General features: G+C 31.5%; 5 protein-coding genes across 10 annotated transcripts in view; 3 read left to right on the plus strand and 2 right to left on the minus strand.

Annotated features, from left to right (window-relative positions):
- Nucleotides 1-5,299, plus strand: part of Nt5b (5' nucleotidase B) — a 24,789-nt gene extending 19,490 nt beyond the window's left edge. For 4 of the 6 annotated variants that reach the window (XM_018454031.1, XM_018454030.1, XM_018454032.1 and 1 more), the window contains 8 exons: nucleotides 2,333-2,406; nucleotides 2,492-2,705; nucleotides 2,798-3,221; nucleotides 3,592-3,748; nucleotides 3,857-4,097; nucleotides 4,188-4,425; nucleotides 4,517-4,636; nucleotides 4,894-5,298. In XM_018454031.1, coding sequence (XP_018309533.1) covers nucleotides 2,333-2,406; nucleotides 2,492-2,705; nucleotides 2,798-3,221; nucleotides 3,592-3,748; nucleotides 3,857-4,097; nucleotides 4,188-4,425; nucleotides 4,517-4,636; nucleotides 4,894-5,061 — 1,636 coding nt within the window. In that variant the 3' untranslated portion in view covers nucleotides 5,062-5,298. Of the gene's footprint in view, nucleotides 1-2,332; nucleotides 2,407-2,491; nucleotides 2,706-2,797; nucleotides 3,222-3,591; nucleotides 3,749-3,856; nucleotides 4,098-4,187; nucleotides 4,426-4,516; nucleotides 4,637-4,893 lie in introns of all 6 variants that reach the window. The other 2 variants (XM_018454028.1, XM_018454029.1) reach the window with 1 other exon arrangement.
- Nucleotides 5,300-7,575: 2,276 nt separating this feature from the next.
- LOC108726445 (protein FRA10AC1 homolog) lies at nucleotides 7,576-9,562 on the minus strand. The gene is made up of 4 exons (XM_018454018.1): nucleotides 9,272-9,562; nucleotides 8,261-8,429; nucleotides 7,993-8,152; nucleotides 7,576-7,916 (listed from the first exon to the last, which is right to left on the minus strand). Exons 1-4 carry the CDS (start codon nucleotides 9,376-9,378, stop codon nucleotides 7,618-7,620), a joined length of 735 nt encoding a protein of 244 aa, XP_018309520.1. The 5' UTR covers nucleotides 9,379-9,562; the 3' UTR covers nucleotides 7,576-7,617.
- A 709-nt stretch (nucleotides 9,563-10,271) lies between these two features.
- On the plus strand, nucleotides 10,272-12,814 carry LOC108726444 (zinc finger protein OZF). The gene is made up of 4 exons (XM_018454017.1): nucleotides 10,272-10,607; nucleotides 10,840-10,968; nucleotides 11,091-11,240; nucleotides 11,781-12,814. Exons 1-4 carry the CDS (start codon nucleotides 10,454-10,456, stop codon nucleotides 12,812-12,814), a joined length of 1,467 nt encoding a protein of 488 aa, XP_018309519.1. The 5' UTR covers nucleotides 10,272-10,453.
- A 2,827-nt stretch (nucleotides 12,815-15,641) lies between these two features.
- LOC108726472 (bridging integrator 3) lies at nucleotides 15,642-17,733 on the plus strand. The gene is made up of 4 exons (XM_018454063.1): nucleotides 15,642-15,813; nucleotides 15,913-16,020; nucleotides 16,233-16,407; nucleotides 17,163-17,733. Exons 1-4 carry the CDS (start codon nucleotides 15,806-15,808, stop codon nucleotides 17,670-17,672), a joined length of 801 nt encoding a protein of 266 aa, XP_018309565.1. The 5' UTR covers nucleotides 15,642-15,805; the 3' UTR covers nucleotides 17,673-17,733.
- Nucleotides 17,734-17,759: 26 nt separating this feature from the next.
- On the minus strand, nucleotides 17,760-23,259 carry LOC108726471 (activating signal cointegrator 1 complex subunit 2). The gene is given in 15 exon segments (XM_018454062.1): nucleotides 17,760-17,993; nucleotides 18,446-18,593; nucleotides 18,676-18,877; nucleotides 18,964-19,094; nucleotides 19,176-19,298; nucleotides 19,451-19,624; nucleotides 19,706-19,799; nucleotides 19,895-20,050; nucleotides 20,144-20,329; nucleotides 20,546-20,760; nucleotides 21,014-21,306; nucleotides 21,309-21,367; nucleotides 21,567-21,727; nucleotides 22,785-22,862; nucleotides 22,962-23,259. Coding segments are annotated over 15 exon segments (2,172 nt in total). The 5' UTR covers nucleotides 22,977-23,259; the 3' UTR covers nucleotides 17,760-17,856.
- Between the last annotated feature and the right edge of the window lie 564 nt (nucleotides 23,260-23,823).

Below are 23,823 nucleotides of genomic sequence, written 5' to 3' on the forward strand. Positions count from 1 at the left end.
AAAAATTATTTTTTTTATATTCCTTCTAAATTATTAGGTTGGAATAAAAGGCATGAACTTCAAAATTCAAACAGCTTTGTTAAAAATGAAAGAAATTTAAATTTAATGAAAGAATTTCAAGGTTAAAATCTCTACTTTCGAAAGATCGCTATGTTTTTCAAACTTCTGTAAGTTTGCTAATTTTTTACATATATTGAAAGCTATGCTGGACAGAATGGAAATTTTCTTCTTACTTTGTGGGCCTGTCACGTGCCCGTAAAAACTTAAAATTTTCCCAATTGTTTTTAAAAATGTTCCTAAAATTTTTGTTATTGAATTATTGCTGGTTAAATAAAAGGAGCATTTTGACTTTGATTGCTCAGACCTTCGTTAAAAATCATCGCGCGCGTACCGCAATTCCAAAAACAGATTCTTAGGTCATTATACACAAAATGACATAAGCTGCATAAAGCCACTGGACCAATGAGTATTCGACATAAAAACGCCATATTGATTTACATAAAATATAAAAATATGACGTTCATTGGTCTAGTGGACTTATGCTATGCTTATATTGTGTGTGATGGCCCTTAAAGCTGAAATTTTGCTCTATCAAATGGTATAATTGTAAAGTTTTTTAAAATCATATAGACATGACATAAATAAAGTAGCGCTACGAACTTTTGTTTCAATCCAATATATTATAACAATAGATTACTAGTTATCTAAAATATAAAAAATTTTTTATTATGCATATGTCGCTCTTTTGGTTTCTTGTTTGGAATATTCATCTGACATCGCGGTTATATTTATGACTTCTTATTGTCAAAGATTAAAAACTTTTTTTATCATATTGATAACGATGAAAGGAATCAAGGAATTTTAGAGTTTTCTTATAAATCGAAATTAAGAAATAAAGAAATTAAACGTTCGTGTTGGATTCGTACTTTATGTTTGATTGCAATTAGTGCTGTAAAAAAGTCGCGGAGTATGTCTGCATGCTGGCTCAACAATTCTGACATATTCGAAAGTTGAACCGAAAGCGAGACTCAACTTCAAAATGTATAATTTACAACATAAATGCCTTGAGCGATGATAAGTAACGTATCTTTGTGGCGTTTCGACATAATTAATTCGATCGCACAGTGTATCGCGAAAACAATAGCTACATGCGCATAAGTTTGCACATTGCAGAGGCGTCCTTTTGAGAAAGACATATTTTATCTTATTCTAAATTTAGTTTGATACATTAAACGAAATTTACTGATTGTAAGTTAAATTGCCGAAGGTGATTAAAAAATATAACATTAAAAATTAATATTAAATTAAAACTAATAAATAAATTTTTTTCGCGATTTAAGGATGTATCGATATGTCACATTTTAAAAACATTACTAAAAATATAAAAATTTCATAGATTATTCCATTATTACGTCTGAATATCTGTATAAAATTTGAGCACGAATCTCATATTAATTTAAAAGTTATTTAATTTTTTTTTAGTTTTGATTCGTATGTAAAATCGCATTTTGTAATATTTATTTGCAAATATGATGAAAAAGTAACATTAAGAGTTAAATCAAATTTAAAACGTACATTAATCAAACAATAATAAACATTCGTGCAAAAGTTTATTTGGATCCACTTATTCGTTTAAAAGTTATTGACCTAAAAACTGCAGAAAAATATGGTTATTTTGTTGCATAAAATCATTATGAACCAAATTATTGTTCTGTTGTTTTGTTTTTTGCAGTTGATTTTAGGACATATGCACGGGCTAATATCATCACAATTTTCTGAATGATATTGGCTGATATTAGCTTATTTTGACTGATTATTTGATTGATACTTTTAGCTGATATTGTATAGTCAAATAGTAGAGTAGAGACTTATATGTCTTCTTTGGATATGTACAGCAATTAATTTAGGTTAATAACAAACATAATATAGGAAGGAAGAGGAAAGAATGAAAGAAAAAAAAAGATAATCTTTTGTTACTCGATTACCAACACTTCACTGGTATCACGATTTGTTTGATACATCAAATCTGACTTATGCTGCAGCTTTTTCCGTGTTTAATATCGTAACAAAATGATTACTGCTTCGAAAAGCAGCGTACGGTATGAGCGAGAAAATGATTTCGATATTATGAACTTATCACAATTATCGGTTCTTTATCAACAGGAAGATCTCGAGGAAAGCGAATTATTCATTGGTATCGTCACTAATAGGTCTCGCTAAATTTTCTTTATTCAATGAAATTGATCGCGCATTTCAAATTATAAATTCCAATTACCGTAAATTAACGTAATTAATTTACGATGTTCCTTAATCGATGAATTGTTCTTCGTAGGATCTTCGTCAATCGGAGCCTTCATCTGGAGAACATCAAATTCTATGGCTTCGACATGGATTACACATTAGCAGGTAATTATTTCAATATATCCCTTTTTTTACTCTAGAAGGGAAGCCAAGATAAACGAGACTATATTATATATATGAAACATTTCAGAATACAAGTCACCGCAATATGAGCAACTGGGTTTCAATCTGCTCAAGGATCGTTTAGTATCTCTAGGATATCCGCAGGAAATCAAGGCCTTTGAATACGATCCCAGCTTTCCCGTTCGTGGATTATGGTTCGACACTTTACATGGGAATCTTTTGAAAGTGGATGCTTACGGGAACATTTTAGTCTGTGTCCACGGCTTCGAATTCTTGAAACAGTAAGGAATATAAAAATAACATACATTTTTCTTGCACAACAAATATATTATCCTTATTTATCTGTTTGTATACTTGATTTATTTTATTTCAGCTCTCAGGTCTACGAGCTTTATCCAAATAAATTTCTACAGTTAGATGAGTCTAGAGTTTATGTGCTCAATACCTTGTTCAATCTACCGGAGACCTATTTGCTGGCGTGTCTGATAGACTTTTTCACGAACTCGCCGCAATATACCAGAGAAAGGACCGGAGTGAAAGAAGGTGAGCTCACCATGAGCTTCAAAAGCATATTTCAGGATGTCCGAAACGCGGTAGATTGGATACACCTTCACGGTGATCTTAAATCGAAGACTATCGAGAACTTAGACGAATACGTAAAGAAGGACGAGAGGTTGCCTATGTTCCTTACGAGAATCCGAGAGAGCGGAGCAAAACTGTTTTTATTAACTAACAGTGATTACGTTTTCACGGACAAAATTATGACTTATTTGTTCGATTTTCCACACGGTGCACGGGTACGTTTTCTCTTATTCACTGTCAACATTCTTAAAATTAATTGTTTTAAATAAATTAGCGAGCTATGTTTACTATGTGAAAGTTAATAATTTGAAGAATTCCTCAAAATTTAGACTAACTGTAAATTTATATTATGACACTAATAAAGTTTTAATCTTTTATTCACATTTTTAACTTAGAATAGAATCTATATATTTATATGAAAAATTTTCTTGTATTCAAAATTCTTCAAAATTCTGTATTAAAAAAATAATCTCTCTCTCACTTGTTAAGTGCGAGAAATATACTCACGAAATATACTCATGATGAAACGTATTCTTACAAAATACTAGGTATAAATAGATTTTTGACATATTGCTTTTATTTCAGCCTGACGAACCACATAGAAATTGGAAAACCTATTTCGACACAATTGTGGTAGACGCCAGAAAGCCATTGTTCTTTGGAGAAGGGACAATCTTACGACAAGTAGATACGAAGACGGGTGCTTTAAAACTTGGTACACACAAAGGACCACTTCACACAGGTAATAAGAAACATTAAGTAGTAAGTGATATAGTTTAGTAAATTAAAAAAAATTCTTTCTTAGTTATATACAAGTGAGATTTTTGATCATTGGCTTTGTTTAAAACAGGGGAAGTGTATTCAGGAGGCTCGTGCGACGTGTTTACAGAGTTAATTGGCGCAAAAGGAAAAGATGTGTTATACGTTGGTGATCACATATTTGGTGATATTTTAAAGAGCAAGAAGATAAGGGGATGGAGGACATTTTTAATAGTCCCAGAGTTGGTTCAAGAGTTACACGTTTGGACCGATAAATGTCAATTGTTTGCCGAATTACAGAGCTTGGACGTTATGCTCGGGGAAATGTACAAGTGAGTAGTATGATCGCAATAATAATAAATACATTGTATAAAATACTTGAAACATGCTTTTATTAACGTCGCATCAATTACCTTGTTTAGAAATTTAGACAGTAGTACAAAGGAAAAGCCAGATATTTCTAAGTTACGTGCGTCTATAAGAGATGTCACGCACAAAATGGACTTAGCTTACGGCATGATGGGCTCCCTGTTTCGCAGCGGAAGCAGACAAACGTTTTTCAGTAGTCAAGTCGTGAGGTACGCCGATTTATACGCGGCAACCTTCTTAAATCTGATTTACTATCCTTTTTCGTATATGTTCAGAGCACCTGCTATGCTGGTAAGTTGTATGCTGTATTTGGGATATATGATTTATCCAAGTTGTATCTTATTCATAAGACAGCCATAGATTTTTCTTATCACACTTTCAGATGCCTCATGAAAGTACGGTAGCACATGAACAAAGATTTGTTATGGAAACGCCAATGATAAGCCGTTCGAGAACATTTAAATTGGCAGATGAGGAAGAAGAACATAATCGGCCTTCTTCTGTAAGTATTTTTAAGAACATCATGGTCATGAGGGAGGGCTCTTTGCCTATAAAACGATTGCCTACAGCTTCGTTTGCACACAACTTATTGCATATACGACAATGTTGCACATAACGCATTACATACACGTCTTGCAAACGAAGGTGTAGGCTATAGTTTTTGTAAGTAAACGGGACTTTCCAGTCATAACCAGATATTAATTGATCAACGGAAGTGGAAGTATGTCTCAATAATGCATTTTCTCTTTTTTTGTTTAGAAAAATTTGTATGTAGACCATTTCAATAATCAAATTCCACATGCAAGACCGGAAACGCCACGTAATGTTACACATACACACGATGAAGATTGTAGCGATGAAGATAGTGATTCGCAGAAACAAGCTAATCAAATGAGAGTATCTACAAGAAACATAAATTGCAATTAAAGTTGTATATTATAATACTCACAGTCAGTGCTATTTTTTATCTTATATAATTGAAAGTGACTGAAAAACTAAACGATTAATGTATAATACGTAGAATTTTGTTTCAAGGAATCATATAGCATATGACGCGTTTCAGCTGTGCTAATTAATATTTAGTCCCAAAGTATATATATGGTAATTTATATTTTTTAAACGATGTCGATACAAAAGATGAAACTTGGTAATATTTGTATTGATCAATTGCTCAGGAGAGCATATTTAATATTATACTTTTGTAGTTGGTATATTGTTATGTAATAATTAGCGCACAAATGTCCATATTATGAAACATTTAGATATTAAATTACACATAGCACGTAATAGATTTTATTAGCATATTGTATATGTTATATATTAACTTTACATGATTATATATATAAAATATTAAGGCTGAGGAGTATTATATTTGAAATTTTGATAGTAGAAAACATTAACGACATTAAACTTATTGTAAAATTGAGTATCAGCCAGCACTTTTTATATGCAGTGTAAACTTATACTGAAAAAGTAATTGAAACGATAGAAGTTGAACAAGCAACAAACTCTAGATGAATTGTGCAATTTAGGTTAGGTGTACAGAACAAATATAAAATAAATCTTATACAATCATTCTTCGAATTAATAATTACATAAGTACTTGATAGATAATTTTAATTGATTAGATAAAAATAAAATAACAGTAATTCTGATTCAAGACAGGAGATACCAACAAATAATTACTAGAAAATATTAGATAAATCTTTACACTGGAAAAAATAAGACAATATTTGACTTATCGTATAACTAATATTTGACTTATTGTATACAATCAAATTATAGGACACATTATAAATTGTCATAAAATACAATAGAAAAAAATCGAATACAAACAAATGTTGATTTGTTAGTATGAAATTAACAATACACATATATACAAAGCAATAAAAAAATTAATTCCATAATTATAATACTTTAAGATTTAAAAGATTCTAAAGTTTTTTGTAAACATCAATATATAGTCTCTATTATTGTACAGTTTATAGAATTTAATTATACTTCTTTGCAGAAAAATAATTTGTTACTGTACATTAACAATAACATAATATTATCATAATTTATATAATCTGTGCTAAAGCGTCAGGAAATGCCTTAATACTGAAATTTTATTCATTTTTAGCGTATTTATGTATATCTAGATTTGTCAATTTGTCCTGCCCCTTCTTAGTTCATAATATAATTGCTCATAATGTAGACTAAAAAAGGAAAATAAATATAAAATCAGAATTTTTGGAATTACAGTTTTCGAAAAATTGTAACTTGCACTACCTCTATATTTTAGTAATACTTCATAAATATTTAAATAATAATGAGTGAATAAATATTTACAAGATTTGATTTTTCGTATTTCGAATCCACGATAAAAAATTCAGAGAATTTTAGAATCGCAGTCCGGAAATTTTGATTGACGTCATCTTTTGTCGAATTATATACATATTCTGATATTTTGTCAATTTTTAACAATTACATTTTTGAGAATTACATTTTTGTTGATAATTAAAAAAGATAAAGAGTTTATCACAGTTAGTAAAAATAGGAATGATTGTATCGGTAACTTATCATCGTCACTTTAATTACCTGCAATAAAAAGTAAAATTTTTTTAAATTGATAATGTCAGAAGAATATAATTAAGAAATAACATAAATAAAAACTCTAAACAATACAATCCTAAACTGTAATTTTATTTATCCTTTTTTTTCTTCTTCATTAAGCACGATTAAAAAATAAGTAAAGTCTAAACACAACACGTGTACTTTAAATACATAAAATTTCATGCAATTTTACATTTGTCCTTAGAAGTCTTATGTATTTTTTGCACGAATTAAACATTTCCCAATATCATATTATTTAAAGTTTATTAAAAAATTACATAATAATTTCATTTTGATTAAATCATGACAAGTAAATTTCTCTTTTATTATTCGCGGATTTATTTTAAACGAATGATTTCGCATATCTCACTAGAAAATATCTTTTCACATATGAAATATTTTATTATAAAAATTATATTATTGATACTGTACATGCATAGTTGTGTACTAACATCCTTATGAATAATTCAGGGAATCCTAATGATAGAAAAAATTACTAACATTACAGGCTAAAGTTTTCTGAATTGGCTGTACAGATTGGAAAATCTTTTTACACAATTAAAGTACGCATAAAAAAGATGAGTCGGTCGATTTAACAAGAAAAATGGAAAAAGTTAAAAAAAATTACATTATCTTTAATTTAATTTTTTTTTATTTTTTCGTTAAATCAATCGTCTTGTATCTTTTTTATTTGTACTTTAATTGTATAAAAAGATTTTACAATCTATACAGTCAATTCGGAAAACTTTCTAATTTATAAAGTTGATACTTCTATCATCCTTAGAACCTCCTTAAATAAGAAATTAAAGAAATGACACTATCTTCTTCAATATCTATTTACAAAGTATTAAACAAAAAAATAAATTATGGTTAAAACATTAATAGCATTCACATAAATAAATCTGCCAAATATTCCTCAAATTCTTTTTCTCTTGTCTTTTCTACATCTTCAGCTGGTTTCTCTTTCCAAATATTTGATTCATTCGTGTCAGTATTCTCACTGATTTGTATCTCAGCTGAGCTGGACTCTGTCTCTGCTTTATTATCTGATTCTGGATTATTGGAAATAGTATGCACATCATTGCTACTTTCAGAATTTGTATCCAAACGCTTCAAAGATTTCCTCCTTTTCACCTCTCGCTTTTGTGATCGATAATTAAGTTTTACCGAACATTCTGGACAAAGTCCTTCACATAAAAAAAAAATATTTTATACGGAACAGTCTTATATGTATAGAATATAACTATGTTTGTTTCAACATACTTAATTTTACTAGCGCATTCTTCTTCTCGCCATGTTCTTCATAACCGAAATTAAGTTCCCAAGAACGCAAATCTTCCTTCTCTTTGCATGTTTTACTGCCGCACTCAAACTGTCCTTTTCCAACGATTACTTCCTTCTCGGTTCTCCATCTCAAAGCAATCTACATATATCACATATAAATTAATAATATTAATTAACTCTTAATTAACAAATTTTTATAATCAATTTAAATAATCAATATAGAGATATAAATAAAAACATTTCATACCTTATTACATTTATAATAAGTAAGATCACATATGCAATATTCCTTGAACAATTTGTCGTAATATTTCTTAGCTAATCTGCTACCCCATGTATCTGGAATATCCTTTTCTTGGTCCCAGAGAAACTTGTGGTTCTCTCTGATGACATCGTAATCAGTTTTGTCTCGGGACCTCGAAACGTCAAGCTGCTTGTTACAAAGTTTATCAAATTATAACTTTCATGTGCTACTAATTAATGATAAATCCATTGCAAGGAAACACTGTAAACTATGCTATTTTTAAATATAACAGCTCTCTTTAACTGTGCTCCATTTTCTATGTCAAGAAAGCAAAATAAACATAATGAAAGTTCTTCGAATTTTCAATCAAATTGCATTCACTGACCAGTATATTCTACTAATTACACTAATGAGTAAAATTACACTCTTACATTCAATTAAACAAAAAAGTCCAATTAAAAATGATTTAATATAACATCAATTTTAAATAAATATATTTATATATTTACAAATATTTACATTTAATATAAAAATTTTAAAGAGCTATGATTCAGGAATGAAGTATTTACAGACCTAATCATATTGTATTTTTACATTATTGGTATAATTACAAAATAGGCTAGTTAAATGTTGATTAAATATTTTCAGAAATACTTTTGATATATTGTACTGCTGGAGCAAACAAAAAAAAAAATATAAAACTGAAGAATCACACAAAGTGATCATCACAACATGTGAACATTGATGCGATCATTGATGCCTTCCGGCTTGAAATTTATAATTTCCTCCGATCGTACACTACATGTATGTCCATTACATGTAACGGAAGCAAATTTCTTTTTTTTTAACAGTGTATGTAGATATGATGCGTACGATCGAAGGAAATTATAAATTTCAAGCCGAAAGGCATCAATGATACCTACTGTACAAATGACGAAAAAAAGAGCATGTCATTGCCTGACAATAACAAAACTTCTATCACACTCGTAACTATAAATAAAAAATTCAACATACGTGTCTCGCTCGAACGATGATACAGACTTTCCGTAAATTGTCAAGTAGTCATTTATGAGTTTCTTGTGCCTGTCGTAAGCTGATAAGTGTGCGTAAGCTGGAAACATCGTCGAATCTTTTCGCCTTCCACAAATTTCGCGACGTAAATTACTTTTCAGCTGACGTATTCAGTCAGAAGGTCTGTTTTCTGTGGCTGAACTAAAGTTTGTTCGCGTCGCATGCTCCAATATGCTTCTACCGTAACTCCTACTCACTCCAATGCGTTTGATAGAGTGAGTAGAAGCTATGGCAGGAGCACAGTATACAGTAGCGCAACTCTATTCATTTGGTGCGTTCGGGGAGACGCTAATAGCGCTACTCTGTCATTCTATCTTCGTTGTTTATTAAACGTAAAACAAAGATAGAATGATACATAGCGCTAAGGGTGAAATCACACGGTGCGGAAAAAGACTGCGGAATAGAGAATGCGTCATTAAAGCAACCAATCAGCGCTATTCCGAATAGCGCTGAATAGCGTTGATTGGTTGCTTCAATGACGCATTTTCTATTCCGCAGTCTTTTTCCGCACCATGTGATTTCACCTTAAGAGAGTAAATGAGAAGTCTAGATGGCGTTACCGTATGTAATGTCTCAACTTGCGCATGCGCGCTACGATTTTGGCTTCACCAACATCAAAAGTGCCGACAGAGAGTTGCACTACTGTATACTGTGACCGGGTATCGACCGTCTGTCAGTTCTGATGAACCACTCGGCGAGTCGGTCGTTTTGATGCGTGTCCTTGCGACGTGACGACGCCGTAGACGCTGGCGCCCATCGTAGACGCTGGTGCGGGCTTAGCCATCTTCGCGGATGTTGCATCATTTTTAATATATGGAAAACAATCATAAACGTGATCGACCTCCTATTTGTTTGGAAGCGAGAGCCATAATTAACTAAGAAGAAGAAGACTGTAGTCCGTAGTAGGGTAGGAGTCGGGGCCATTCTCTTGCAGCCACTTGCAGCAGAAGATATCATCCAAATTTCTGCATCTGAGTTGATCATAACTGCCAAAATTGATTCCGTGGATGCCGTTTATGGCCTGTGTAGAGAGTTCACTTGTACGATTAACGTCCTCTCGAGGAAATTTTATTCGAGATTAACATTTGCACTGCAATAATTTTAAAGTGACATATCGAGACCAAAATGAGTAATTGTCAAATAGAAGCATGTAGAAGTAATTATCGAAATAAAGACTGTAGAACCAGAACTATACATTTTCATCGTTTCCCAAGAAAGAATGCGTTTTTATTACAATGGGAGAAAGCTTGTGGGAAAAAATATGTCAATATTAAAAATGGTATGTATGAAATTAAATACATCCTTGTTTACATACATCATAGGCTGCATTCAGCAGAAAAAGCAGCTTTGCAATTATTGTATTCTTTAATATGATTGGTCTTATTCTTAGTTCCTCACTGAATCTAAAAGCAATCATATTCAAGAGATTTTACAACAGCTGCAAAGCTGCTTTTCCTGCTGAACGCAGCCAATATGATTGATCGTGCCCTTAGTTTCTCATATACATGTAGGACGCATCTGTTCCATCCATTTTGATTCAACAGCATACAAAGTGTATGATTTAGACCATCAACCAAAGAAAAGAAGATTAAAATCTGATGCAGTGCCCACACTGAATTTAGGACCGTCAATCAGCAAAGGTATACAAGTATAAGGTTCTTCAGTAATTAAGAGTGTATGATATCATTATGTGATTTTTTATTGGCTACTCCATTGCATTATATAATATATTAATTTGTTCATTATCTTGAATCTACAATAGTACCAGATACTGCAACGAATATAATACTGTCTGAAAAGCAGTTAGAAGCGATGAATACAACACTGTTTGAAGAGCAAATGGAAGCGATGAATACAACATTGTCTGAAGAGCAGATGGAAGCTTCGACTTCAAGACACTCATTAAATTTCAGTGAGCAAATTACGGCACATAATAATCATATTAACTCCCGTTATAAAAGTAGTTACATTCAGCAGAGAAAACTAATCGGTGAGCGCTCAATGATTCTTTAATATGATTGGTTTTTACCTTTAATTCTTAACTGATCCTTTTTTAAGGTATTTATAGTCCGTTCTTATTTTAAGACTATTTTAAATAGTCTTAGAACCTCTTTTATCAACTCTGATTAACACTAATTTATGGTTAATTCAATCATCATGATTGCCAATGTGAAAACTAAACGGTTTATCTCAGAAGAGAAAGAAAGAGAGGACATTCTGATACAATAAATTGCTGTGGCATTTCTATGAGTTGATCATCAATTAATTTAACCAGAAGTTGGTGAAAGAGGCCCTTAAGATTAAGCTAATGCAGCCCTAGGATTAGCTTATAACATCTTAAAACTGTAGAATGGCGATAAACAAATACGTCTTCATGTACTAATAGTGTTATTAGAGATTAATTTTATTCGTTATATCTAACTTTTTATAACTTTATGCTATTAATTTGTAGACACGTTAGAATCTTCTATGTCTGGAGAATTGCTGGAAAACTTTTTGGACAAATCCAACGACCCGCCGATGGAAATTGACAAAAAAGGACTTGTTGAATTTAGATTGCAGAACAATACTTTAAGGAAGCAGCATGTTAACGACAACAAAAAGGAGTATGAAATCGAAGAAAGTGTGATGGAAAGAGAACGACAAAACGAAGAAGAGAGAGATGAAACTAGCGAGCACCATCTTTACGAAGAGGATCAGGATGCAGACAATGAGAGTGAACAAAACGTGAATACTAAAGACAGGTTCAAACTTGATTCGGGAAAGATCAAAATCCATGAATGCAATCAGTGCGGTCGTACATTTCTCCTGCATCAAATGCTAGTATTGCACATTCAGCGCGTCCATCGCCATTGCCAATACGAGTGCGATAACTGCGAGAAACGCTTTTTCGACAAGTGTGATATGGTGAAGTATAAAAGCATACATTTAGACAAGATGCCATTCTCGTGCTCAACGTGTCAAAATAAGTTCAGGCTGATGGATCAGCTGCGAAAACACGAGAAAATACACACGAACGAAATGCATTATGCCTGTCAGCATTGCAGTCGCAGATTTGTCACCATTGAAGAATGCAAGAAGCATGAGAATTCGGAGCATAAGAAAGTAAAGCAGTTCCAATGCGACATCTGCGGTAACTGCTTTGTATACAAACAGAGCTTGCAACGGCACATAACGCTACATGAGAGTAACCTGTTCACATGCAACTACTGTACAGAGGCCTTTGACACAAAGTCATTGTTAAACCAACATTTGTTTACTCACATTGATAATCGACCACATGCGTGTAAAGTTTGCCTGAAGACGTTTTCCCGATTACATCATTTGATCGAACATCTACAAGTTAATCACAGTGGATTGGACGAGACAGAGAACTACTACAGTGATACGCAATCTGAGGCCCAACAATTAACTGTCAGCAGCCCTCCAGTTCATAGCCCAAAATACAAAATTATATTTTCTATTTCAAATACAATACCAATATAATATATATATATTTTATATATATATATAAAATATTATATGTAATAGTTTAAGGAAGTCTTCTAGTATAAATATCCGTTTTCAAAAGTGATTTTTGGGAATTAAATTTATAAAAATGGGTAAATCTAATGTTTTTTATTCATATTTTAAGTAACATCTCAAATTTTTCAAAGCTTTTTATTGTAAATTGTACAACTTAGATATAAATAGACACATAGGTCATGTCACAAAAGGAGCCCTCTCACCATTTTGCGACATGACCTCTATGCGTTATCTATATTTTGTACAATTTAAAATAAAAAGCTTGCAACCCATTTTTTGTTTATCCATTTTATAATAAAAAATTAATTTGATTCCTAAAAATCACCTTTGAAAATGGGTATTCACACTAGAAAATTTCCTTAATAATTTTATTTAAAATATATTTTTTTTAAACCTTCAAGAATTTGTATATAAAAATGCATTAACTTAACTCTATTTTAATAGAGTAAATAAATGATGTTATATAAAGGATGTTAAAATGTCCGATTTTTGGGCTTCCTGAGGAACCTTAGTTAATTACAAAAGGTTATTTGAGATCCATAAAATAATAAAAATAGTTTTATATCCTAGAAATGTAGGGAAAAGGGAAAGTAGATTTTTTTGATGTCATGTGTCTCCTTTTGTAAGTTGAATTTTGGTATACCACGCTAGAACTTGTTATAAATGGATATATTGCAAAGTTACTTCGCCAAATCATCATGGGCTTCTCAATTTGGGATCTGGATGGTCCTGTCACAACCTCTGCATTATCCACTAAACTTTTGGGAATTATTTTTCCATTTTCTGCACGTTACAACATTACTTACAAAATAAAGAAATATTAGTAATATTCAGCATATTAGTAACATTCCGGATAAAAATATAAATTTTTGTCAAAACATAAATACGATTATAACCCTCTATATACGTATAATAATATATACCTTTAAGTACCAATTATCATAAAAATTTGCAATCATCCGATTCGTAATAATTTTTAACGTAGCATACGAAAATTCGACTTACAAAAGACACTTCTATAACACTTTACGACACTTCGCGATTTTCATATTGCGCGCCACACGAAGGTGTAGATGGGTTCGTTTGCAATGCAGCGTACAAAATAAGTGTGGCATTTCCGGGGAAATTTCAAAGGAATCGCATGGCAATCAATCGCTTAGTCCGCGACCTACGATAGGTGTCTTTGTTCAATATACAGGATAAACAAGGACGTCTATTGTATAGGACGTGGCCTAAATGCACGGTGTAAACGTAGCCAATGGGCGAGTTCAAGACGGCAAAGCGGCTAGGCATGCTTATCAAGCGATTGAATATTGATTGGATTTATAAGTAACAACCAATTATGTTCATTTGCTTGGTGAGCCGCTTTGTCAACTTGAACGCTCCCAATGACGGATGGGTATCGATCGATCACAATGGCTGCGGTCCACTTGACGCTACAAACGTTTCGAAGCATTCTTTGATTAGTCAATTCGTAAAATTCTTTGTTCTGATTGGTTGCTCAAACGTTTCGAAGCGTTTGTAGCGTCAAGTGGACCGCAGCCCTAGTTTGCGAGTGCATTTAGTATTACAACCGGTCACTGAGCGCTCAGAGAGCTCTTGTATCTGATTGGCATATTCCATTAGAACTAAAAATATAGACCAAACAGATACAAGAGCTCAGTGAGCGGTCGTGGTACTGAATGCACCCAATAGGTCTGTTTGCGTCGCTTAAGCGGGGAGCACAGACTTTTGCATAACGCATAACATGTAATGCATAAGAAATTCAATCAATCAGAATTCTTTATTTCATGAAAAGGAAGGAAATGGAGGGCTTTGATTGGTACATTTTCTTATGCATTACGTGTTATGCGTTATGAAAGAGTCTGTGCTCCCCGCTTTACTCTTTTTTACATTCAGCATCTTTGCTTCTTTCTTTTCAACGTCCGAATATTTATCTCATTTTAAATGCAAACGTTTTTGGGAATTTGTTGGAAGCAACGCGAATAAACCTATTACGATTGGACACAAAACACTCACTCGACCAATGGAAAAATTTTATATACTGAACGTTGCAGCAAATGGTGAATGGTTGTGTCCAATTATCAAAAGCAGAATTGAGCAGAATGTCATAATGGCTGCGTTCAGCAGACTCAACAGTTTTGCAACTGTTTTATGACTGTCTGCTGTGATAGGACCATTCTTCTAGATCTAAAAGTATGATCCAATTAGCGCGAAGGAAACTTCCAACAGTTGCAAAACAAACGTTCTGCTGAACGCAGCCAATGCATAATATTGTGCACAATTTCATCATGCTTGAATCGAAAAAGTCCATTTAACGATGCACGCTAAGATTTGCAATTGAATTTTTTGTACCGTTCGCTTTTGTATTTTAACTTCTAATTAATTTCGCTTATTTAATTTTGGGTGCAGAAAGAATAATGTGGTGCAGCTACGAAGAATGTATGTAACTTTGACGTTTGCGTAATCAACATTCGAGCGACCTTTTCCTAGTTTTTTCTATTCACATGACAGATGTCAAAATAATCAGAGGTTTATGGATTTATCTTGAATAGTAGGTTTATCTCTCAAACGAGATGGGATAGATGGGACTCGCTGTGGAGAAACGCATGCGCGATACACGTTAAGTGTTTCTAAACAATTGGCAAGATAACAAGTAACATTCTTATCGCGTACTAATTAAAAATGTTTCTGAGTGCGGAGATCAATTTTTAAAGAAGAACAAGATTAAAGAATATATAATACTATTTTTTCTGATTATACTATGTATATATGATTTTGTCAAAGATATGATTGTTATATTCACAAGTCAGATAATTGTAAGATACGAATGAAGATAGCAAATATTATAGCTATAAAAGCACTTTGCAAAAGTGTTGTCTGAACTTCAAAATCATTCATGTAGATGTAAATGATTGTTATGTTAGCATTTGCCAATCAATATTATTGAATATGACGTGGTAAGTTTAATTCTCAAAATATGTTGAATATTATTTATTATGATACTTTCTAATGTTTTGAATTGCGAATTTTATAAGATATCTATATTGTATGGGCAGGAATCCTTTAAAGAAGAACTACTTGACCCAGAGACCGACTTCTGCGCCGCCACTTTTGTCTTATGCAGAAGATAAAGAATTAGACGTTGTTGTTCAAAAGCTCATCTAGTATGTACATTTGATAGAAATTATTATATCATATTTGCGCATATAATGATCATATTTGCGTAATGCAAGTTTTCTTCTTTTGTCATAATTTATAAATACATAGCATATTTTTATTAAGTGCTTTTGACTGATTTTATGAACTAGATTTTGCATTTGTTTACTTGAAAAAAATATTTCAAAAGATATTACAATATATTTACTCTCTTTTAAAGTGTGGAAAGCGCAATAAGAAAATTGACCAAAGAAATGAAGAAATATATGGGAGCTCTGACGAATCTGGACAGGGCTGATCAACGATTAAGTACAAATCTGATCAATTGTGGACTGGCACAGAATAATGATGAATGTAGAAGAATAGTGGAAGAATATTATTCTGTCGCTAGTCAAGTAAGTTAATACTTTGTAGATGTGACATTAACATCCTTCAAGATATTGGTCGTGTTCAGAATGTCTATTTTGTAACAATCGGAAGTTTTCTTCACTGATAGGATTATTCCTATACAGTGTTTATTACCTGGAATTTTCAGGGGATTTTTATTTTTAAAAATTAAATAAAAGGGATTTTCATCGAATTTTATCAAGACTTTGAAAAATTTTTGAAACTTTAAATTATATTTTTAAATTAAAATTCTATCTCTTTTAAAAAAAAAAATTGTTTTTTTGTTTTTTTAATATTGCAAATTTTGGTAATCGGTTAGTAATGAAGATAGTTTACACGTACATTCATACATATTTTTGTGTTTCACAAGTTATTTAAAATATTAGAGTAACAGTAGAACACTATACTTAGTATAAGAATATCTCATACTATTTGACACTATATTGTAGTAAACCTTCCTCATACTATCCTATAAGTTTCGTGGTTCCAATTTTAGAAAATGATAGTCTCGTGGAATCCCTCTTATAATAATTTGTAATATATAATTCGAATTGCTTACAGTCCAATTCATTTCACAAAGTTGTATTAAAAACTTCTAATCTTATTTGGAAAAATCTGGGAATTCTTGAGGAATTCTTTGAGATTTCAGTAAACATCCTGTTTTAGATAAAGTTAGATCAACACGAAGAAAACTTTCAAGAGTTGCAAAAAATAAACATTCTGCTGAAAGCATATTATAATTCGCGCTGCATTTCGTTATTAGGTAGGAAAGAACGTTCAAGAAGTCAGCAGCTTATGCCATAAGACGTTTATAGAACCCCTGAAAAAGTTCAGGAATGAATTTATTACCATCGCTGCGGCGATAGCAAAGCGTGAGGATCTAGTAACCACGTGGAAATATGTGTATAATCGTGTAAAAAAATTACAAGAGAAGAAAGACAGAACTGCAAATCACATCGCGAAGCTAGAGAGAGAACGACGAGCAGAGGAGGTGGCCGCTAAAGAGTTGAAGACTATACACGCTCAATTACTCACGGAATTACCAACGTTTCTTGGAAAAAGATTGGAGTACATCAATCCAAGTATTCACGCTGTGATTATGATACAATTAAATTATTACGGACATGCGACGCAGTTATATACACAATTGATGCCTATTCAGTATTCTTCTGAACTCACATCAAGCACAATAGTACCTGAAGAGGAACATCAGCGAGTTATAAATACTGAATTAAATAGATTGCGAGCGCTAACTATAGTAAAGGATCACTGAACAAGTACAACACATTCCTCTAAAAATTTCTGAAACAATGTGTAATACATATATATATTTTTTATACAATTATTTTTAAATAAAAATGTTTATTTTTATGGAATGATTAAATAGCTAATATACTAAATAAATTTATTGCTTGGCAGTATATACATTATGAGATCTTTTGCAAAAATGTGCCGCTTTAAGATGGAATCATTCCTTGTTTTCTTTTTATTTCTGCACCCATTCGCCGATTATGATTGCCATGTGTAGCCTTGTGTACACTTTTTCTCTTGTTAACTGGCCCGTTTTTGTCTTGTTTACCATCTTTGGATTTACCTTTAAAAAAAATTGTAATCTATAATCTGAATTATTTGGGGTACTTCTTAATAGTATATTGGATCGCTAAATATATTAGAATTTTTCGATTTGACATATTTAACAAGCAAGCAAATCAAATCAGAGAAAAATCAGATTGTGGATATTCGCTAAGAATCTAATTAAATATAATTACTATATACAATTAATTACAATAATACAATTAATATTATATTTCAGAAATGCTATTCCGAAATGTAATAAATCAATATTTCATTGAACATATGTACATATAAATGATATATTTCTATAAGTTGAAACAATTTTGTATATTTACCGAATAAACATAAAATGGTTCATTTTATATCTGTCATTACGTGTTTTGTAATAACTTAATAAAAAGCTATAAATGATTTTTAAAAAATTTACCCAAATAAATTGCAATTTACTGTTTACATTGTATGTAGTCTTACCTTCTCTTGATTGTTTTCGTTGTTCGGCTTTAGCACGTAATTCCGCTGGATCTTGTACAAAATGGTTACTATTTTGTACAGGTTTCTCGTCTTCTATCTCTGTATCATCCTCGGAGCTGGCATTAGTTTTATCGAATGTCTGAAATACCTATGAAACAAATTTATTGTATAGAAAATTAAATTCAAGCACAATTATATACATTATAAAGATAAAGAACATTTGAACTAACCCTTGGAGTAGTGAAAGATCTTGCATCTACCTCTGTAGAATCATCCTGTGCACTACCACGTATGTCATGACTATCATACGTGTCATCATATTCATCATCGTATTCATCGATAACAATGCTGTATTTTTCATAGATATTCCTCGCTTCTCTAATTGCAGATTTGTCGTTCAACATTTCATTTGCGTTTCTGTATTTATCTTTCCTAGGAAAAAGATGTATTTAATTTTAACAAAATCAATGTTAATATGTGTTAATATGTGCAAATTTTATATCACTACAATGATTTACTTTTTCCTTATGTCTGACACGTCTGTAAATTTCTCTGTCGCGACTTCAAATTTATCATTGTAGGAAACATTCAACTCTTGAAAATCGTTGGCCAGATTTATGGTAGCCAGGTCCATAGCAGCCGATGTTTCCTAAAAGCATATATAATGCAGATTAAAAAAAATTCTCGCTATTTTAACTAATCATAGCAAAGAGATTATTTTATTACTTACCATTGGATCAGGTGGTATATATGGTATTGTCCTATCTAATTCTTTCAAATTATGTGGCAACTTGTTCTCCAGAACTGCATTTACCACAGATTCAATGTTATACTTGTAATACTCTAAACATAGCTGAAAGTTTTAGATTGCAGAAATTTATGAGAAATGCTATTCAATATTTTTTATTTGGCGAATTTAGTATTAATAATCGGTGCTTTACTTTTCATCCATTATTTCTAATTATAAATTAATTAAATAAACTAAATATATAACAAAAATCTTACCTGTATAAAACCTTCACCACATTCGCACAAAATTTCTTTTACCTCCGAGATAAGAGACATTAAGTTGTCGGGATATTTTGAACCAGATTCTATCTTATTGTTCATGCGATTCACATCATTGGAATGTTCTTTTCGTTGGTTATTTTGAATACCGCTAGATCCAGCAACAGCTGTCTATAATTATAGATAATATAAAATTTTTTAATAAATCTATATATATACATACATACATATATTTGTAAGATTGTCACATACATTTGTATCATTGAGTGATGCATTAGCTAACATCTTGGTATCTCCAATCGATGCATGCAATGATTGCAATATATATTTGCTTTTTATCATATCACTGATTATTGGATATGTAAAGAAAATTAAGATTTAAAACTGTATATATCTATGTATAATAATATAATATTGTAATCTCTCTTTAAACAAGGATACATTTCAGGATAAAGTTTAGTCATAATTTGAAGATCGGCATCAACTGGATAAAACTGATGATAATCTATAATGAATTCTTTTTCAGAGATAGCATTTATTAGTGAATCCAAATATTTATCTACGCAATTTCTTATCTCGTTTTCCGTTATTGTGTTTCTGTAGATATAACGTTAGTAAGTAAATCAAATATTTTAAATAGGATATCCATATAATTGTTTTTATTATAAAATGATCTTTTCGCATACTTACATTTTTTCTTGAATTTGTAATACGGGTTCATAAATAATAATTCGATAAAGGTTTAACATTTCAACTCTGGTTACATCGAGACGATGCTTCAATTCGATGTACTTTGGCATATTTTCCTCGCTGTATGCTAACTTGTCTAACTTTTTATACATTTCAGGTATTGTACTCCCATATATTGAAACTATCCTAGCAAACAGAAACAATATAGTGGCACCAAAATCAAAATATGTTGTGCATTTGAGCAAAGTGTATACGTTCACAAATAAGAGAATTTCAATTTAATGAAAATTGTCAAATATTAAAAAAAACTAGTTTAACACAAAAACATGAATATATCGTCAAAAATAATGTGTTAGATTAATTAGATGAGACATTAGTAATAAGATAAAGTCTTTTATTCACTTGTTTATGAAGTCATCTTTGTGAAATATGGCAGTTAATAGAGGATAGACTCTTAACAATACAGTAAGAGTTGATGATATATCTAGAATATAGAGTATTAAATCCTCTAAATTATACACTGTCATCTCAATGGAGCCTTCTCTCTCTGAAAGCGCCACTGCTTCAGTAACATTACTTGGATAATTCTCAAATCTTCGTTCGACATTTTCGAGAGCCTATGATAGTAAAGATGATAGACTGATTGATTCACTTGTGAAACAAAAATTATAGATCCACAATTTTTAATCTATAAGTTTCTATTTTTGATCAACGATAATTGTTGATTACATTTTTAAGAAAATTTAACTTAGAGAAGAATTAATTATATCAATTCATATTTGTGACTGACATAAATAGAACCAGTAACCGAAATGTAAATACAAGAAATTAATGTTTCTCCTTTATCATGATTAAACAAATATATATCACCTTTATAAGGCATGGTATAGATTTCTGAAGGTCATCATTGTACATTGGCTGTAGATTAAATATGCTCTCTACAATTTTCTCTACTACTTTGGTACTTTCTCTACCATACAGTTGACACAGATCAAATATAATCGGTATCGTGAATATGTAATACTCATACAATAGTTTCCCAAGATACGGACGGTTCATGTATTCTGCTGGACTCTGCTTGTTTGTGCAGAGACGCGCGAAGACGATAAGTACGTTGCGACGAAGATTCTCTAATAACTCGAGCATTTTTGGGTCAGCAGGAATTGTAAAAAAGAAACTAACGTATCCATAATCGATGTATTGTATATAATATTGGACCAGAATCTAAATAAAGAAAACTATTTGTAGTAACTGGACACGCTGTTAACTGTAAATTTGTGCTTTTCAGTTGAATTTTTTGTATCATTCATCTTTCCTGTTTTTCTCTCTAACATGAAAAAAAAAAGAGAAAAGATGAACGATACAAAAAGTTCAATTAAAAAGAACAGATTAAGTATTGAAATTACTAAGAACATTATTATACCGATAAAATGGAAGAGCCAGTAACCAGTTTAAATCTTCAATTATGTAACTCACAATTTCCATCCAATGATCCTTAGCACCCATAATTTCTGATCCATCTTCATTGTATATCTCTGGCGCTACGTAACTTAGAAAGTAACGTTTATCTGCCCACTTCATATTCTAAAATTCAATATTAAACAATATACAGGAACTTAAACGTTGAATAAATATGGCTTATATATGAAATTATTAGATGTCCAATAAAAATGGAACATGAATTTCGAGATTTCAGATTTGTTTTTTTATTGTTGAACTGCACTAGTTTTCCTTCTTGCTTTTGCTAAATTTTAAACATACAATTCCATCTTTTTTATTTTCTCTTAACATAAAAAAAGAAAAAAGTTAAACCATACAAGTTTAGTTAAAAAAAACAGGTCTATAGCTATTTCACTTTAAGTCATGATTATACTGTATATTTCAAGGTTACTTTGCCTGAAATTTTTGTATATTGTTACATTAAATTTACACAAATTTTTTTCATATAGCCAATACAAGCAATGTAAAATATATAAATTATTCTAAATTGAATATAACAGAAGGAACGTATAAAAAGAAGTAATTAAATTTTATGATTGTTAAAATATCTGACTTTAGTACTTAAATAAAAATATATATGTATATATGATAGAAGTTTTAGCACAGTCTAGTATAATAACAAAAAACATAGATTTTAATGATCTATAGGCTGATATTCATAATTGAAGGAGGGAGATTCATAATACTTATTTTAAAACCATAATGTCTTAAGATACTTAATAGAGCTCTCTATGATTCATCTTAAGACCATTTAAGACATTATATAAGATCTGATTATGAATGCTAACCTATATTTGTTTCACTCCAACAGTTGAAGTGAAACAAATATGATGCAATAAGTTGGAGTCTAACTTGTATATTAGTGTATACCAGTTTAAAATTTTCATCAAGAAAAAAAAACAGGCCTTAGCTCTCTTTTTTATTTCTGCATTAGAACTTTCTTTTTCACTTTTGTCAAATATCAAACATACATCTATTTAACTTGTAAGTTCCAAAGGTATACATTATAATTGTTATAAAAAACAGATCTATAATATGCATGTAGATCAGATTTTATGTGTAAACACAACTTTGCTTCAAGTATAAAAAGTTAAACAGATCTGAATTTCCATAATGCTAAGATTAAAAAAAATTAACATACCAATGCATCTATCACAACAATCACCCCATCATTCTTAATATTCAGCTGCAGTTCCTCCAAAGGCACGTGATCTGGATTCTGTTTAATAACAAAGAATCATTTTATAAATTAAATATTTCCTGTCGGCACAAATTGCGCTACATATCTTAAAAATTACAAGTTGCCAAAGTTAATTACCTCGTAGAACCTCATGATTTTGCATTGTTTGTCGTAAAAAACAATTTGCTGCCGATTTGTAGTTCGACAGAAAACAATAGAATAAGAAATCAATGCAATAGAAGTCTTGATAGATACGATGATAAAACGGAGGTCGTCACAAAACCAGATGAAGCAGGTTTAGAGCGAAGCGTTCAGTAAATTGTCGAGTAGCGTGTCCTCGAAAAATTCAGAGAGCCGGGTAATCCCTAATAATTCCGGCCTATATAAATGCTGCGAATATGTCAAGATATGTAAAACTGAAAGCTACAAACGTGACATTTTCTGGAGGCAGAAAGAAGCCCGAGAGGGCGCGAGAGAAGACCGATCGCTAAAGTCACTAGATCTATAAAGGCGTGTTCCAAATTTACTGCCAGCACTGAAAATGCTATAATTTACGTTACGTGCACTATAGATTTTCGGTAGGCAATCAATAGGTCTGTTCGCGTTGCTTGCACTTTCGGCACTCGGCATCTTCCCTTTCTCTCTTTTCAAGGCCAAATATATATCTATCTCATTTTAAGGGCCACTGTCACCAAGCTCAGTTAACTTAACTGGGCCAATTAATCCATCGGAATTGACCAATCTGTCAATTCTTCAAACAAAATGACAAATGCGATTGGTCAATTCCGATGGACTAACTGGCCTAGTTAGATCAACTGAGCTTGGTGACAGTGGCCCTTAAAATGAGATAGATATATATTTGGCCTTGAAAAGAGAGAAAGCGAAGATGCCGAGTGCCAAAAGTGCAAGCAACGCGAACAGACCTATTGATTGCCTATCGAAAATGATCCTAAGGGTGAAATCACACGGTGCGGAAAAAGACTGCGGAATAGAGAATGCG

Source organism: Mycetomoellerius zeteki, unplaced genomic scaffold (assembly GCF_001594055.1).
Source record: "Mycetomoellerius zeteki isolate Tzet28-1 unplaced genomic scaffold, Tzet1.0 scaffold421, whole genome shotgun sequence".
NCBI classification, from domain to species: Eukaryota; Metazoa; Arthropoda; class Insecta; order Hymenoptera; family Formicidae; genus Mycetomoellerius; species Mycetomoellerius zeteki.